The 17,731-nt window shown below is 45.2% G+C and overlaps 1 protein-coding gene and 1 non-coding gene across 3 annotated transcripts in view; both read left to right on the plus strand.

Moving 5' to 3' along the window:
• Positions 1 to 802: 802 nt before the first annotated feature.
• Positions 803 to 17,731, plus strand: part of G3bp1 (G3BP stress granule assembly factor 1) — a 30,667-nt gene continuing 13,738 nt past the window's right edge. The window contains exons 1-2 of one of the 2 annotated variants that reach the window (XM_059270594.1): positions 803 to 936; positions 16,494 to 16,606. In XM_059270594.1, coding sequence (XP_059126577.1) covers positions 16,512 to 16,606 — 95 coding nt within the window. In that variant the 5' untranslated portion in view covers positions 803 to 936; positions 16,494 to 16,511. Of the gene's footprint in view, positions 937 to 1,231; positions 1,441 to 16,493; positions 16,607 to 17,731 lie in introns of those variants that run through there. The other variant, XM_059270595.1, reaches the window with a different exon arrangement.
• Positions 12,659 to 12,798, plus strand: LOC131918142 (small nucleolar RNA SNORA29). Its single transcript, XR_009380882.1, has one exon. It is a non-coding gene; the product is annotated as a small nucleolar RNA SNORA29 (small nucleolar RNA).

Here is a 17,731-nt window from a genome sequence, read left to right on the forward strand (position 1 = left end):
CGTCCACGGGCCACTCGTGCACCACCTGCTGGAAAGCCATGGGGGACACGCGCGTTCCCAGCGAGGCTGCTGCACCGGATGCTTTGGAGTATCCTGCCTGAGCCAATTTCGCTGTCCTCTGTGGCCACTGTAAGGGTCATCAGTGAGGGCTCTTCCGAAACGCATGTAGAAAAAAAAAGTTTTGATGTGAAGAGGAAAAACAAAAACCAAGAAACTTTGTCACTTAGATCCCGGGTACCAAAGTCGCCAGGGAAGGCAGGAAAGGGGGTCCTCGGGGACAGAACTCGACCTAAGAGGAAGAGAAAGGAAAAGGGAACGGAAGGTGCAGCTAGCACATCCTCTTAACCGCCCCGGAGGGCACGGCGGCCCTGGGGCTGTCTTTGGAGAGGTCCAGCCCTCCCTGTCAATTAGCTTCATCTGGCGTTGCGATTGGCTGGTGGCTTCCTTGCTCCCCCCGCGTCCACCTCCTAGTTGCATGGGGTTTACTTCCCCAAAGTACACGGGCCCCACCTTGTGGATCAACCGCTCCTGCCTGAACCGCGGGTTTCCGCCCAGAGGAAGCTATGTAAGCCAATGAGAGCGGGTGTGTACAAGTATTGGCCTGTCTGGGTGTCGCTCACAGGGCATCCCGCCCCTGTTTTCACAGCTCACTCAAGTATTGGTGAGGCTTCGTGTCCATCTGGGCTCTGGATCCCGTAGTCATAGGCAGATGCGGCAGCCACTCAGGAGTCCGGCCCCTGGACGAAGGCACCGTCCAATCGCAACCAAGGGGCGCGGCGGCGGGGCGGCCATTGGTCCCTGCGAGCGGCCGGGAGCAGCAGGTTGGGCTGAGCGCGGCTATATAGCTGGCGGCGGGCACGCGTGCCGCGGCATCGCGCGAGGGACGCCGCCACCTACTCCCGCGCTGCAGCCCGGTCCTCCCGCTCAGCCGCGCAGGTACGTGGGCCGCGGGTGGGGCGGGGCCGATGTGGGCCGGGCGGGAGCCGAGCTGGGGCCGCGAGCGGGGCGCCCGGGGAGGCCGCGCGGCGCGTCCCCACCCCCACCAACGGCCGGCGCGGCCTCCTGATTGCGCCCTGGGCCCCGCGCGTGGTGTGCCGCGCCAACGGCCTTATGGGGCCCCGGGTGGGCGTCACGCGGCTGGGTGGTCCGCGTGCTCCGCGCACATCTTCCGGCGCGCTCCTGCTCTGCGGGTTGATGTAGCTGGGCCTGGATCCCAAGGAAGCCTTCGGGATATGGGGGTGGGGGGGATCCCCACGCTGAGAGCGCGATCGCTCCTCCCAAGTCTGCAGAGCGGAGGCGCGCGACCCCAGGATCAAGGGTTCAGTGGTGCAGGGACAGTCAGCCGCAAGCCTTTATCTCTCCAAATCCCACTGTGTGCTCCTGCACTATGCTGAGGGCTTCCTCCTTTCCCGCCCTTCCCGGTCACCTGGGCGCGATCAGGTAGGTACAGTGACTTGGAAACGGAGGTGGGTGACTTGGACCAAGGCCCTCCGCCGGGAAGGGACTGTAGATTGCGTGGCTGCGGTACACCCTTGACCACTGAGCTCTTGAACCTGGGTGCAAACCTCAGCATGAAAAGACCTGTGGTGGCATCTGTGCGAGCCGGTGTCGGACTCAGGAGAACGAGGTTGCAAGTGAGGTTTTGAATGACAAAGGAGGACTTGGCTTTCTTCGAAACTGGATGGATTTCTATTTGGAGAGTTGATAGATGCGCCTTCAGGTTAGCTTCTGGGAAAAATAGAGAAGAAAATACAGCCAGTGTAATGTAATGAAAGAGTGTGCCCCTCAGCATGTCCGAAACGCACCTCGAGGTAATGGGAAATTCCCGCCAGCAGGAAGTCAGGCTCTGACACTAGATCTTGACTTTTCCAGATCCCTTTTAACTTTTAATGTTTTCGTTTTGAATCAGAGCAAACTTAGATTAAAAACCTTTGAGAAGATTATAGTTCAAGGAAACGAAGAGTTTAAATTCTCACCGGAGTTGAGGTTAAAGTTTGAAATTGGATAGGACCCTGGATCTAGCTCAGAGGTGGAGCCCTTGGCATGGAATACAGGAAGCCCCAGGTCTAATCACCAGAGCCACAAATAAGTCACATCTGAAATTGTTGGGGAAAGGATGGTGTCCAGTGTCCAGTGATTGTGAATTGGGACCCAATCACTGATTGGATTTGTTGGCAAGCACAGCATTAGGTCTCCTGCCAAAACCATCTATGATCAACTCTTTTTCTTCTCACTGTGGAGCTCTGATCCTCTCGAGTGTAGGAGTTAAGGTGTATCCCACCAAGACCAGCTCAGCTATTTATTTTAGCCCTTATTTGGCTGGACTCCTAGAGTTTGCAAAGATGTTTTCAAAGATTTGTGGTCAACCTATCTTTCTGTGTGCTGACTATATTTTTGAATGTTTAGGTCACCTTTACTCAGGGCTTATAAAACATGTTAGTTTGTAGATCCAAGTCATGGCAAAACAGAAAAAAGACTACAACAAAGGTTTTGTGTCTCACTCTCAAGGCACACACCCTTGCCAAAAGTTAAAAACCATAGAAGTTTAATGTTGTGTTTCTATTTTCCAAATGAATACAAAGTGGCAATAAAGAACCAAACACGGTGAGGATGAGTGCTGAATTTACTGGATTGCTTCTGAATATAACATTGTTTCCTTGGAACTTGCTCCAGTTAATCTGCAGGCAGGTAGGCGAATGTTAGTAATTCATCACATTAAAAAAAATAAGGTAGTGACCTGCCTTTAGCCTGGGAAGTTTGAGTCCAACTAGTTTTATTAACTGCTTGAGGTCAAATATATTAAGGTGAAATTATCTAAATGAGGGGAACTTTTGTTAATTTCATCCTCACGTGTTGGAAAGAGCTGTGCGCTTGGCCTCAGACAGATGGTTAGTAGAGCAGGAAAGGGAACATACAAACTGACTCCCTAGCTTACTGTCAGAAAGAAGGGAGTTGAAGCAGTGATAGAAACCTTGGGCTGCTCCCTTTCAAGGTGGCCAGAGGCTACTGTTGGAGTTACATCTTCTTGTTTTGAGACAAGGTTTCTTGATCTGTAGGCCTGACCTCAGATCTGCCTGCCTCTGCTGGGACTGAAGGTATGCGTTACCAATGCCTGGCTGCATATGATATTTTCAGTGGATGAGTTCAATGCTAACATGTTTAATATAAAGCTGAGAATTTGTGACCCAAACCAAGTTTTTTTCTCGATTTTTTTTTTTTTGTCAATGTAATAAAACTGCCTAGTTTTTTTTTTTTTTTTAAAGTTTCAGTACTCACATAGAAGATATACTTCAATTATATCACATTGTTGATTTACAGAGGGGGTAATTGTCAAATAGGTAGCTCAAGCTGGGTCTAGTGATGCACACCTTTTAATTCCAGCACTTGGAGGTAGAGGCAGGGAGTTCTCTGAGTTCCAGGCAAGCCTGGTCTACATAGTGAGCTACAGGCCAGCCAGAGCTACACAGTGAGACCCTGTGTTCCCCCCAAATTAAAAAATGATCTGCCATGTCCCCCTTCCCCTGTAGTTGTCTCGGCTAGTGGGGGGACCTCTGCCCAAGCCCAGGAATTAAATATAGATTCGGCAGCTGTCACCCTACTTGTAGTTAGTGACCAGTGTCCGTTGGCTAGAAATATTACTATTCTTAGTTTTTTTTTTTTTTTTTTTTTTTTTCTCTCGAGACAGGGTTTCTCTGTGTAGCTTTGCGCCTTTCCTGGAACTTACTTGGTAGCCCAGGCTGGCCTCGAACTCACAGAGATCTGCCTGGCTCTGCCTCCCGAGTGCTGGGATTAAAGGCGTGTGCCACCACCGCCCGGCTATTCTTAGTTTTTGGTTTTGGTTTTTTTTGTTTGTTTGTTTGTTTGTTTTTCGAGACAGAGTTTCTCTATGTAGCTTTGCGCCTTTCCTGGAACTCACTTGGTAGCCCAGGCTGGCCTGGAACTCACAGAGATTCACCTGGCTCTGCCTACCGAGTGCTGGGATTAAAGGCGTGCGCCACCACTGCCCAGCTAGTTTTTGTTTTTTAAATGTGCAACTTTTTCTGGGAACATGAGTTGCTATAGGTAGGTGATAGGGTTAAGAGTTAGGAATACTTGTAATGCATGGTTTGCATTATATATAAAGTAGAAAGCTGCAGCCTAGGGAGGGAGGTCTTGGCTTTGTAGTGATGTTCTTTAGCATGTGCTGCATTTTAGGTTAAAAAAAAAATTAAAAGGCCAGTGAGGGGCCCTGTGTCTTGAATTGGGGCACATCATTGTAGGCGTCCGTTTCTGGTGGCTGGTCACTACGTGGCTGCTTTGGTGTGGTGGACTGAAATTGGGACTTAACGTGGACTCTTACTCAGCCACAACCCCAGGTACTTCAGGTGTTTGAAAAATGGTCTCAGGGCCAGGCTTGGCTACATAGGAAGGCAGGCTAGCCTGGATTGCATGAGACACTCCCCCACCCCCATCTTCAAAAAATCCTGGCATTGTAGGATCCAAGGAATAGGAGCTGTTGTTTGGGATTGAGTGTAATGTACCTTTTGATCTAGTTAGATGTTCTATTTTGTGATGCTTGGATCAAACCAGAGCTAGGACCTGTGCATGTTGAGCTAGTCCTCTGCCCTTGAGCTGCATCCCTTTACTTTGGGGTGTTGCTGTCTAGCACAGGCTGCCCGGACTCTTTAAGGTGTGGGCTGCCACATGGGTTATAGTTCTCTGCTAACTTTAGAATGGGCAAGGGCTACTGAGGGAGAGGAAAGCACATTGTCCAGCTTGCTGGTACTTGTAGTTTTTCTTCCTGGAAAACTTAGTATTTGAGATAGTTTTAGATTTAGAGAAGAATTGCAGCACAGATCTGTGTACCTCATCCTATGCAGTCAAATGTATTTCTCGAAACCAGTGAAGCTGGGAAACCCTGTTGACATAGGCTTTATTTCGGTTCCTCAGGTCCTTCTGCAAATGTCCTTTCTCTGTTTCAGGATCCACCTGAGGTGCCTCATCCCTTAGTCTTGTCTCCTTTATCTCTTCTCATGTGAGTTTCTGTTCTTTGTCCTTCACAACCTTGACACTTAGGATCTCATTTGGGTCTGTCTTAGGACTGAATTGAGTTTATGGCTTTGGGCGAGGACCACAGAGGTCTGTACAACAATCTCCATGGCATCCATAGCACTGTAGCTCGTGGTACCTTGACGGTGTGGGGAGGGTGAGGTAGCATGTGTCAGGTTACTGTGTTTTCCTTTCTTCCCACTCTTTATTAAGTCCAAACTCTTAACTCTAGGGAGAGAATCTGAGTTTGTATACATATATACTAAGGCTGCTAAGATTTATGGCTTTTTGTGAGGAACTCACTCTGTATGTATACCAGGCTGCCTCTCAAAGACTTATGCCACCGTACCAGCTGGGGTTTTGTTCTTGAGATAGGGTCTCCTATAACCTAGTCTGGCCTCTAATGCTTGCTGCCCCTGCCTCTGTCTCCCAGGTTCTAGGATTAAAGTGTATAGACTTCTGGTTTCGAAGAATGTTTTGAAGCCTTTTTTTTTTTTTTTAAATAGTCTTGCTTTTCCTTAAAGCTTTCCTCCTTGCCTGGCGGTAGTGGTGCATGCCTTTAATCCCAGCACTTGGGAGGCAGAGGCAGGCGAATCTTTGTGAGTTCGAGGCCAGCCTGGTCTACAGAGAGATCCAGGAAAGTCGCAAAGCTACACAGAGAAACCCTGTCTCGAAAAAAACAAAACAAAAACAAAAACAAAACAAAGCTTTCCTCCTTAATTATTTTACATGCTAGCTTATTTTTATTTTGAGGCAAGATTTCTCTGTCTCCCAAGCTAGTATTGAATTTGATCTGTTTCAACCTTCTGAAATGCTAGATTACAGCACTCCCAGCTCCTCTTGTTAATTTTTATTCTTTGAGTTGTGCTCAGTATTTGACCTTTTTTTTTTTTTTTAAACAGTTCCCCTGTGTAACTGCTCATGGATGTCCTGGAATTCACTTTGTAGACCATACTGTCCTCTAAGACAGGGTTTTCTCTGTAACTAAGGCTAGCCTTGAACTCACAGAGATCTGCCTGCCTCTGCCTCCCAAACTGGGATTAAAGATTTGAGACACCACTGCCTGGTTATTCTATCCAATTTTTAATTATTTGTATATTAATGTTTTGTTGGTATAATCCCCCCTCCCCCCTCGATACTTCTCTTTCTGTGGTATGGGCAATAAACCCAGGGTCTTGGGTGTGCTAGGCCAGCACTGTGACTTCGATATGTTCCCAGTCCATATTTGAGTTGCTTATTTTCCCTGCATGGTCTTGAACTCTGGAGTATTTTCTTCTTTGCATTAATTAACTGGGTATTTTGCCTGTTCAGCTTAAAATTAGCCTTTCACCAGGGATTGTGGCAGGTAGGGAGTCTAAAGAATTTAAGAGACAGATCACTTGCTTCTTTTTTTTTTTTTTTTTTTTTTTTGTATTTTCGAGACAAGGTCTTTCCTTTTTAAATCTTTTTCAGAAAGATTTATTTATATGCTATGTATGTAGTGTTTGCACACCAGGAGCGGGCACCAGATTTCATTATAGATAGTTGTGAGCCACCGTGTGGTTACTGGGAATTAAACTCAACCTCTGGAAGAACAACCAGTGCTCTTAATCTCTGAGCCATCTCTCCAGCCTGAGACAAGGTTTTTCTGAATAGCTGTCCTGGAACTCATTCTGTAGATCCACCTGCCTCTGCCTCCCAAGTGCTAAGATTAAATACCTGCGCCACCACCTCCGGGCAGCTTGCTTGCTTCTTAAATAAGGAGATTGACTTCTGTAACAAAGTTACTCTGGTCCTGGGAAGACATTGTTTCAGTTCTCAGAGCCTGGTTTCAAACATTGAAATACAATGTATATAATCTTCAAACACAATTGATAACATTTTAATATTCTTATTTTTTCTTAGTGTTTTTGATACATTTGTAAAATAGTTAAAATGACACTTTGACACTATTCAGAGGATAGTTAATACTTTGTATTGCTTGTTAAAGAATTCCTTCTGGGCAGTGGTGTCCCATGTCTTTAATCCATTACTTGCAAGGCAGAGGTTCACTCTTAAGTTCAAGGCCAGCCAGGTTTACAGAGGGAGTTCCAGGACAGGCACAGCTACACAGAGAAACCTTGTCTGAAAAGAACTCCCCCCCTCCCCAAATGAGCAGATTCTAGTAAGTTGTCTTCTGACCCCCAAGTATGTGGGTGCTTGTGTGTGTATATATGTATACACACTAAATAAATGTAAAAAATGATAAAACTGCCATGATGGTGTACACCTTTAATCCTAACAGTCAGGAGATAGGCTGGTAGATCTCTGTGAGTTCCGGACCAGGTTCACACACACACACACACACACACACACACACACACACACAAAGATAAAACACTTCTTTTCCATGTCTGTTTTTGTCTTATGCTCATGGGTGAGTTCTTTGAATATAAGCCCAAGAAAGAATTGTAGGTTATTTTTTTGAGGCCCCATCTTAGCAGGCCAGCACCTACTCCTGACTGAGGTGACATGCTTGGGGATCTTGCCTGAGAAGTGATACATCTTCAATGTTTTGTTTGTGCATCTGGTACTTCCTAGGAATTGCCAGTTCTGCTTTAATTATGTGCCGCCGTGCTCTTCTGGAATTGTTCAGTCCCGCCTTTTTAGGCAAGTGCTCTATCCCCAAGCTGGGTTGTTGTTCTTTCGTGATTTTCTGTCTTTGGTGCTGGGGACTGAACCCAGGGCTTTGCTCATGCCAAGCATGCTCCTCACCACTGTTCATTCTGGATAGTAATTTATTATATCATGTTGCTTAAAAAAGCCCCTTAAAACTGTCACTTAAAGTGAGCTGTTGACATGCTATTTTTGATTTTGTTGGAAAGAGTAAGCAGAGCTGTTGAAACTTTGAATGGGGGGTGTCTGGCCTTTGTCATTCCTACTCCCCATGTGTCAGCAAGTAGAGTGGACACTGTTGGTTGTCTGGACTTGGGGGAGGAGCCTTAAGTGACACTGTCCATTTCAGCAAAGAGGTCATGAGATCAGGCAACCTGAGGTCAAGTGAGACATTTTAAAAGTTTATGTGAAACTTGTAAGCCTGTCAGTCCAGCCCGTAGGAAATAGGTGCTAAACAAGAAATCACTGATTTGTGTGTGGTGTGTTACTGCCTTTTCTTAGTGGTTCTGAGACTGACTCCAGGTCTATGCCAGGTAAACACTTTACCTCCGACTCCCACCCCTGCAGCCCTGTGTGTTTTGTGATTGAGTTTCTTTTGTTTAAATAGATTTTTTTTTCATACAATATATTCTTTTTGTTTTGGACAGCCAAATCTTTATTTTGAGAGAATGGGTCTCTGGGGGGGTGGGGGTGGGCCTGGGGCCTCACTGCACAGCTTGTTCATTGGCACTGCCTCCAGAATCCTGTGGCTTCATCACATCCGGAAGCTCTGGAGGGCTGGAGAGGGCTCAATGTGCAGGGCTTCAAAGGCATCATCTGCTCGGAAGGCCAGGCCCACTGTGTGTTGTGGCCTGTATCCGGGCTGTCTGGCTAGTGAAGCCACACGCGCCCAGAGTTTATCCATCATCAAGGAGCTAGCTGGTCATCCTTGTACAGCCGCTGCTCGTCTGGGGCCGCTTGAGGATGCCTTTGACTATGCGCTTTAATCGAACATGGTGCTCACTCCTTGGCCAGATCATGACAAACACATCCATCCCGGCGGCTGCTTGACGCGCCATCGCCTCATACAGTATATTCTGATTATGGTTCCCCTTCCCCAGTTCCTCCCTGATCCTGTCCACTTTCCACCCACCCAAATCTACACCTTTTCTTTCTCTTTCATTAGAATACAAACAGGTATCAATAATAATAATAATAATAATAATAAATAAGATAAAATAAAAACAAACCAGAATAGGACAAATCAAACTGGAAAAAAAAGAAACCAAAAAAAAAAAAAAAGCACAAGAAACACAGATGCTGAGATACACACATTCACACAGAGAAAACCCATAGGAACAAAATCGAAACCATAATATATAAGCAGAAGATCTGTAAGGCTAAAAAAAAAAAAGCCTAGATAAACAGATAAAGCATTGTGAGACCAAAAATGTCCAGAAATACCATTGAGTTTGTTTTGTGTTGGCCATCTACTGCTGGGCATAGGGCCTGCCCTTATAAGTGTGATTATATGAGACTTACTAAAGAAAATTAATTTTTTCTCTGCGAGGAGTTACCAGTTAGAGATAGCTTCTGAGTTAGGGGGTGGAACTTTGTGTCCTCTTCCTTCTCAAGACAGACCCCCATCTGGCCCTATGCATGCTGCCACAGTCTGGGGGTCATATATGGGTCAGCTTTGTTGTGTCTGGAAGGCCTTGTTCCTTGGTGTCTCCTGTCTCCACCCGCTCTTAGAATCTTTCTGTCTTCTCTTCTGCAGGGTTCCCTGAGCCCTGAGGAGAGGGATTTGATGGAGACATCCCATTTAGGACTGAATGTTCCAAGGTCTCTTACTCTCTGCACATCGTCTGGCTGTGGGTCTCTGTATTTGTTCCCATCTGCTGCAGAAGGAAGCTTCTCATGATAGCTGACTGAGCAAGGCACTGGTCTACAAGTACAGCAGAATGTCATGAGGAGTCCTTTTATTGCTGTGTTAACTGTAGTGTTTGGTTTTCCTCTAGATCCATGTCTTACCTAGTCTCAGGTTCTTGGCCTCCAGCTGTGTCAAGCATCTCACTGTACATCTTTTGGAGTGGGCCTTAATTCCAGTGACTGAGTTTATTGAAGGATTAGGTGCTCTTCAGATTGCTTAATAAAAATGTGAAGTTGAGGGCTGGGGAAATGGCTTAGTGGTTCAGGATGTTTCATTCACACAATGCACGTGCATTGGCACACGCAGTAATAAAAAACTGATTATAAAACATCATTGGGGGGTTGGGGATTTAGCTCAGTGGTAGAGCGCTTGCTAAGGCCCTGGGTTCGGTCCTCAGCTCTGGGAAAAAAAAAAATCATTGGAATGTTAAACTTTGTTAATTGAAAGTGGCTTAACCTTTCATCTTTCCTAGGCTAATTTTCCTTCATTTCTGGTTTCCCTAAATCATAATGATTTAAAGGTAGGGTTCATATCCTTCCCCAGAGGTTACCCTCCTGGGAGAAAGTGTAAGAAGTTGGGGCAGCCTCAAAGCGGCCTATTGAGCTTGCACTCCCTGGACAGGGCGTCTGTGCTTTTAGACTAGGCCTCCCTGGGTGTGGGCAGACTTGCTGGTTCCAGTTGAGTCATCCAGCTGGCCTGCTTCCTGGTGCTGAGCTTGGTAGCTTTATCGCTGGCCTGTTAGTTACGTTGGGGATGGGGTGGGGTGCGGGGGAGGTGTGTATGTGTCGTATTTGTAGCTATTTCTAAAAGCTCTTTGGAGAGGACACAATGTAACGGAGCTCTGGCTGAATAAGGGGAACCTTGGAGCCTCCAGTTTGTGTTTTCATAGAACTTGACAGTTTTCACAGGTTTGCATTAGGTCTCCATTTGCCACCAAGGAACAGTGACTGGCAGATGTGTTTCTAGAAGGAATCTGTTTGAATTGTTTTGTTTTTCATAATTGTTTTGTGTTAGACAGAAATTGATAGCCTGTTGAGGTCCAGCATTTGAGGCCAAGGCTGGAGGAGAATGAGTTCTGGGCCAGACTGGGGTACATAGAGTTAATCTGCTTCAGAGAATTGAGAGTTGACTAGTTTAAGAGTGAGATAAAAGCATTCTTAGGGGTCGCTGTGTTATCCATGCTTCATGTTTGAGCTGGGAAAGAAAATGTAGACTACTTCAAACTCAGCAATCCTCCTGCCTCAGCTGAGATGATTAAGTATGTGCCACCATGACCTTCTGTGATGTCTGAGAATCCCTGATGTTCAGCGTGTGTGTGTGTGTGTGTGTGTGTGTGTGTGTGTGTGTGTGTGTGTGTGTGTTTTAAGGGAAGAGTTTATTTGCCTTACCCACTTCTAGGTCACAGTCCATTGAGGTAAGTCAGGACAGGAACTCAGCGGGAGCTAGATGTTTGCTCACAGAGTGGTTTGGAGTGGGGTTCTAGTGCATTCTTTAGTGTTATATATGGGTTGCCAGTGTCACCTGAAGGAGAGAAGAAACATGGCCGAGGTTGCAGGGGACTCCAGACCATTAATCTATATCTAAGTAGCTTTATGGGTGGCTCTGAATTTACAGCATGGAGACTGTTTCTAAGGAGGCAGTGGAGAATTTTCCAGTTGCTACCTTAAAAATCTGAAGATCATGGAGTCAGAATCTGAACTTAGATACTGTAGACAGACGGGGCCAATGCACTTCCGTGGTCTTCGTTGACTAGGATCAAAGTGTCTGTTACTAGTTTTTTTTTCCTCAGCTGAGCCTTCAAGAAGGTAGACTGCTCTCCTGCTGCCACCTGCAGCTGCTCCATAGTCAGCTGGGGCAGGGCTTCTCTGGCCACATCATCTACCAAGTTCATGTTGGTAAACCACACAGTTGAATTAACAAAAGCAAAATAAGTGGACTGGAGAGATTCTTAGTGTTCTTGCAGAAGACCTGTGTTCAGTTCCTGTCACCCACGTGGTGGCTCACAACTATCTAACTCCATAAAATACCAAGTGCACGTGTGGCACACATACATTAAAAATGTTTTAAATAAATGTACTTGTGGTTTTTTATTTGTTTGTTTTGGTTGGGTCACATTCAGAAATGTCCTGACTAGATTCTTTTTTTTTTTTTTTTTTTGGTTTTTTGAGACAGGGTTTCTCTGTGTAGCTTTGGAGCCTGTCCTGGAACTCACTCTGTAGTCCAGGCTGGCCTTGAACTCACAGAGATCACCTTGCTCTACCTCCCAAGTGCTGGGATTAAAGGCGTGCGCCACTACTGCCCGGCTATGACTAGATTCTTTTTTAATTCTTTTCTCATATATTACACCCTGACCGTAGTTTCCCCTTTCTCCTGCCCTCCCAACACTCTCCCCTCTCCCCAGATCCACCCCTCCTTCTTTCCATTCAGAAAAGAGCAGGCCTCCCAGGGATATCAACCAAACATGGCATATCAAGTTATAATAAGACTAAGCACATCCTCTCATTAAGGCTGGCCGAGGCAGCCCATTAGGAAGAAAAGGGTCCCAAAAACAGACAAAAGAGTCAGATAGCCCTTGATCCCAATGTTAGGAGTCCCATATCACCAAGTTACACAACCATAACGTTTATGCAGAGGAACTAGGTCAGACCCATACAGGCTCCTCGACTGTAGATTCTGTACCTGATCTCACAACTGTAGTTGGAAAAGTGAACAACCCTTGGGGTAATTTAGTGAAATAAAAAAGTGGGTCAGATATTCAAAAACAATGCAATAAGTGGGCAGTGTTGCACTTGGGAGGCTGAGGCAGGGAGATTGTGAGTTCCAGGCTATCCTGGACCATAGTGTGAGACTGTCTCAAAAACCACATGCACACAGACAATCAGCCTTGCATGGTGTAAACAGCAGTAGTCTGAGCAATAGTGATGCTAATTAGGGGGATTACCCAAGCCAAGGAGTTTGAAGGTAGCCTGAGCCAACACACCAAGATCCTAGGTCAACAAAAGCAGGCATGAGCCAGATGAGGGTAGAAACTTAAAACAAGAACGTGATAGAACCAGTCCATCTTTCCCCACCCTACTCAAACCTTGATGTCCCATTTGACTACCACATTTTCTCTTGATAGTAGATTTTAGTGGCTATGCTTATGGGATAGATTAAAGTTGCCATGATCTGAAGAGAGAGGGCTTTCCAGTGTTCTCCCTCTATATGAAATGGCTGAACAGTAAATAAACTGCTGCTTATGACAATGGGTTAAATGTGGTTAAAACCCAAAGTTTGAGTAAAGGATTTTTCCCTCCCATATTTAATTTATTTATTTTTTTGAGACACTTTCTCTGTGTAGATCTGGCTGTCCTGTAATTCACTATGTAGTCCAGGCTGGCCTTGAAGTCACAGGGACCCATCTGTCTGCCGCTGCCTCCAGAGTGCTGGAATTGAAGGCATGCACCACTACTTCCCAGCTCCTTCCTGTGTTTTAAACAGGGAGCAAGCAATATGCTCTATCAGTGAAAACCCAAGTGTTAGCAGGGATGTACTTTTCTGATAATGCTGCTAAGACACCCATGTCTTCCCAAATTAGTGGAATAAACAGTTTCTTCTTTAATGCATAGTAGATGCTGTGCTGCTGTTAAACACGCATATTAATAAAACTGAAAGGGGGCTGGAAAGATGTTTCAGGTTAAGAGCACTGTCTGCTTTTTCCATAGGACTGGGGTTTGATTCTCAGCACCCACATGGGAGTTCACAACTATCCGTAGCTCTAGTTTAGGAATCCAATGTCCTCTTCTGGCCTCCCAGGGCACCAGATGCACACATGGCAGAGAGACATATATGTAGGCCAGACACGGATACCATATACTTAAAACAGCAAAAAAGCTGCTATTGCTGTGAACTCTGCACCCGATCTCGGAACTCTAGTTGGGAAAATGAATAGGATGCCATGTTTCAGCTTGGGAGATTGCTGCATGTACCAGGTCATACCAGAGGATATTGAGGATTTACAGGTATCTTTGTAAATGGAAGTATTAATTGTCAGTCTCCATGGTATTTTGAGCTGTTAAGTTTTAGTAAAAGAGTATCTTGTTAACTGTATACTATTTGATTTTGATTATTTTATTTTTTACAATAAACTAATGAGAATGTTAAGAATTTATTTATAGAGTTAACTTTTTTTTCTCTCTAAACTGTATCCAGCTTTATTTTATTTATTTATTTATTTATTTATTTATTTATTTATTTATTTATTTATTTATTTATTTTGGGTTTTTCGAGACAGGGTTTCTCTGTAGCTTTGGAGCCTGTCCTAGACTAGCTCTGTAGCCCAGGCTGGCCTCGAACTCACAGAGATCCACCTGCCTCTGCCTCCAGAGTGCTGGGATTAAAGGTGTGCGCCACCACCGCCCGGCATATCCAGCTTTATTAAAGATACTTTCCATACACAATCATGGTTTTTCAGGCAGGACATGGGTAGACAGTCATTAACAATATACAAGAACTTCCAAACTTCCTTCTTGTATAGACTACCAAAATCGGAAAGCAATTGTAAAACCCGATGAACCTTCATTAGGTGCTTTGCGAAGGGGAAGAGCTTAGAGTGAGGGCTGACGGTTCACAGTGAGGATGCTGTTTAACAACTTCTTACAAGCCGACCCTGACTTTCAGAAAACGAAATGAACTCGGCAGAATTATCAGTCTGAAGATCCACGATCTTTTATAAAAGGAACCGCTGCTCTTTTGAGGACACAATGATAGCACTGCAAAGTCCAGATTGCCTGATAGACCAGCAAAACCAATTTGGGGGGTCAGGTTCCAACAGGTCTCTGGTTTGAAGGGAGTTAAGTCTATGTTGATGGTACAGGGGGAGGAAGACACAAAAATGAATTTTTTTTTTTTTTTTTTTTTTTTTTTGGTTTTTCGAGACAGGGTTTCTCTGTGTAGCTTTGCGCCTTTCCTGGAACTCACTTGGTAGCCCACGCTGGCCTCGAACTCACAGAGATCCGCCTGGCTTTGCCTCCCGAGTGCTGGGACTAAAGGCGTGCGCCACCACCGCCCGGCAAAAATGAATTTAGAGTTTTCCACACAAGGCATTTTGTGCCATGGTGGCACATATGTCAACACCAGGACGTCTCTCCTGAGAGCCAAGAGGAGTCTTTCAAAATTATCAGGAAAAGATGTTTTCCATCATCAACCATCTTCAATCCAGCTTGGGAGACATTTTGTTAGTGACACATGTCCCCCTCCCCCCAAAAAAAAACCAACGATGTGTTCTGTGTGCTTAAAAAAACAAACAAAATTCTGCATTTTTATAAAACTTGATAAAAAGTAGTATTTCAAACTGTACAGTCACCAGAAGTACACAGTTATCAAAATGCACACATCTCACTTGGCATCTTCAGCACCTTCAGCTCTCTGTGCCTGCTCTGTTTGGGCTTCTCCATTTTCTGTACCCTTACCGGCATCAGCTTCCCCCTTCTGCTGCTTGGGGACCTTCTCTCCCTTCTTTGCAGGGGCATTTTTAGGCTTGGGCTTTGGAGGAGCAGGTTTAGCAGACAACCTTGGCTTTATCTCCTTTAGTATCCCCTTTCAGTCTTTCTTTTGGGCATGGCAGTGGCGGGGCACGGGAGTGGTTCTCGCTGTCTTCCATAGGGGTTAACTTTTTTTATTTTGGCTTTGTTTTTTGAGACAGGGTCTTACGTAGCCTTGGCTTACTTGAAAGTAGAAATGTAGGCTTGTCTCAAACTTACAGATCTGCCTGTCTCTGCCTTCTGAGAGCTAGGATTAAAGGCATGCACCACCACACCCAGTTAAAAATTTCTTTTATGTGTGTTTGTCAGTATGTGTGTATGTGTAAAAGATGCCAGATTCTTGGAACTGAAGTTACACATGTTTGTTAGCCACCATCTGGGTGCTGGAAACTGAACTCCCATCTTCTGGAAAAGCAATGGCCGAACCGTCTTTCCAGCCCCTGCAGTGTGTTTTGTTTTCTTCTTTGAGACAGTTTCTCTGTGTAGCCCTGGCTGTCCTAGAACTCTCTCTTATAGATCAGGCTGGCCTTGAACTCAGAGATATGTCTGTCTCTGCCTCCCAAATTGGGATTAAAGTCATGTGCCACCACCGTCTGGCCTGTAGGGTTTTTTTTTTTTTTTTTTTTGTTGTTGTTAGTATACTAGAACTGTGTCAGCTGTACCAGAGTGTGGTGTGTGGTACATGGGCATCAACTGTAATGCCTGAGGTTGTTCTTGAGTCAAGGACAGGAGAGCAAGAAAGAGCTCAGAGTTAGTGGTGGAGGTATTGCCAGGTGTAGTGGCATGTGCCTTTAGCCTCAATGGCAGCATGTCTCTGCAGATTTTGAGGCCATCCTACACAGCAAATTCCAGGACAGCCAAAGCTATGCATAGGAACCCTGTCTTGAACACAGCCCTCCCCCTGTCCCAAGCCAAACAAAACAAAACAAAACAAAAAACCCAAAACCAAAAACGGAATGGAAGTCCTTTAAGTGAGCTTAGGAACTTAATAACTGGGCTGGTGCATGCTGGGAATGTACTGTTGGGGTTTTATCTCTAGTTTAAGAAAACTGAATATTTGGAATAATGAGTTTACATTTTTTCCCTCATATTCATCTGGCTACAATACATTTGGATGTAAAAATTATGGATTTAGTTTGTTCTTGTAATGTTTATTCCTTTTTAAACTTTAAGATTACCGGGTGTGGTTATAATCTTTACTGGTTGAATTTGAGAGGCTGAGGCAGGCAAATCTCTGAGTTTGATGCCATCCTGGTCTACACAGTGAGTTCCACGGTAGCTCGACCATGGCGGGGAGACTCCTAAGAATGCTGAAGCGATGGTGTACAGCTGGCTTAGCACAGTGAGTCATTCCTTTTCAGGCTCTTACAATTGATTGACTGACTTGTATTGTTTTACAGGTTGAATCGACCAAAGCGATGGTTATGGAGAAGCCTAGTCCCCTGCTGGTCGGGCGGGAGTTTGTGCGACAGTACTACACCCTGCTGAACCAGGCCCCGGACATGCTGCACAGGTGTGCTTTCATGTGCCTAGGAGGGGTGTTGTGGGATGACTCTTCACATAAGCACCTATAAGTAGAGGTTTAGAAAGAGCATAAGATCTTACCATGGTCGGTAGCCCTGGCCTGGCCTGGCCTGGCCTGGAATTCACAGAGTTCTGCCTGCCTGTGCCTCCAGAGTGCTGGGATTAAAGGTGTCCACTATGCCTGGCTCACACAGATTTACTTTGTAAAGCTGTATTAATTCACTAGTGAGGTGGTTAGAATCTGTCTGGTATTTTTGGTTGTTGTAGTATATAAAACTATGCGGACTTAGATTGATTTTTCACACAAATCCTAAGATGAGTTTGCTGGGCTAGAGCACTATATTTTCTACTTCAGTCAGGCTGGAATTTTTTTTTAAAGCTTTATCATTTCTAAGACAGAATCTGCTTCTCTTGACAACCTTTTGGTAAAGCATTTCAGAAGCTGGCCTCATCTTATAGATGTTGATTTTCAGAGCATTTAAAATTCTCTGGATTCACCTTTCAGCAGCAGAAAAGGTCTTTGCATGTTTTTACTCTTCTTCCTTTTTTTCTTAATTCTTGCTGGGTTTTATGTCCGTTTTCTTCTCTGCTCTGCCTTGTAAATGATTTAAATTTGTGGTGTCAGAACCTGCATCAGCGCAAACCCAAGCTGGAGCTAGAAGACACTGCATGCACACCTCTCTTACTAATGCTGTTAGAGCCTACGATTTCCTTTTCCTGCATTTCCATTCCCATCGAGGGTGGAGTGGAGAGGGGCCTGGTGGAGAGAGCAGAGGCTGCTGAAGTGAGTTCCTTTAGTCATGTGAAAAGTAGCATGTTGCCTGATGCATTGGTGCATGCCTTTAATCTCAGCACTCTGGAGTCAGAGGCAGCTGATCTCTGAGTTCCAGTCACATCTGGTCTACGTAGTGAGTTCCAGACAGTGCTCAATAGGAGAAACCTTGTCTCAAAAAGGTAGATGTGGATGTTGATAGAAAATACAAAGCCGTAGCGTGGCTCACTTATTTTAGAGTTTATTGGGCTGACCCAGATGTCTCCCGGGATTGTTCTTTAGTGGCATTTGGCCGTACATCTCTCTGATATCCTTGTAGTGAAAACGGTATTTGAGGGTATA

Source organism: Peromyscus eremicus, chromosome 8a (genome assembly GCF_949786415.1).
Source record: "Peromyscus eremicus chromosome 8a, PerEre_H2_v1, whole genome shotgun sequence".
NCBI lineage: Eukaryota > Metazoa > Chordata > Mammalia > Rodentia > Cricetidae > Peromyscus > Peromyscus eremicus.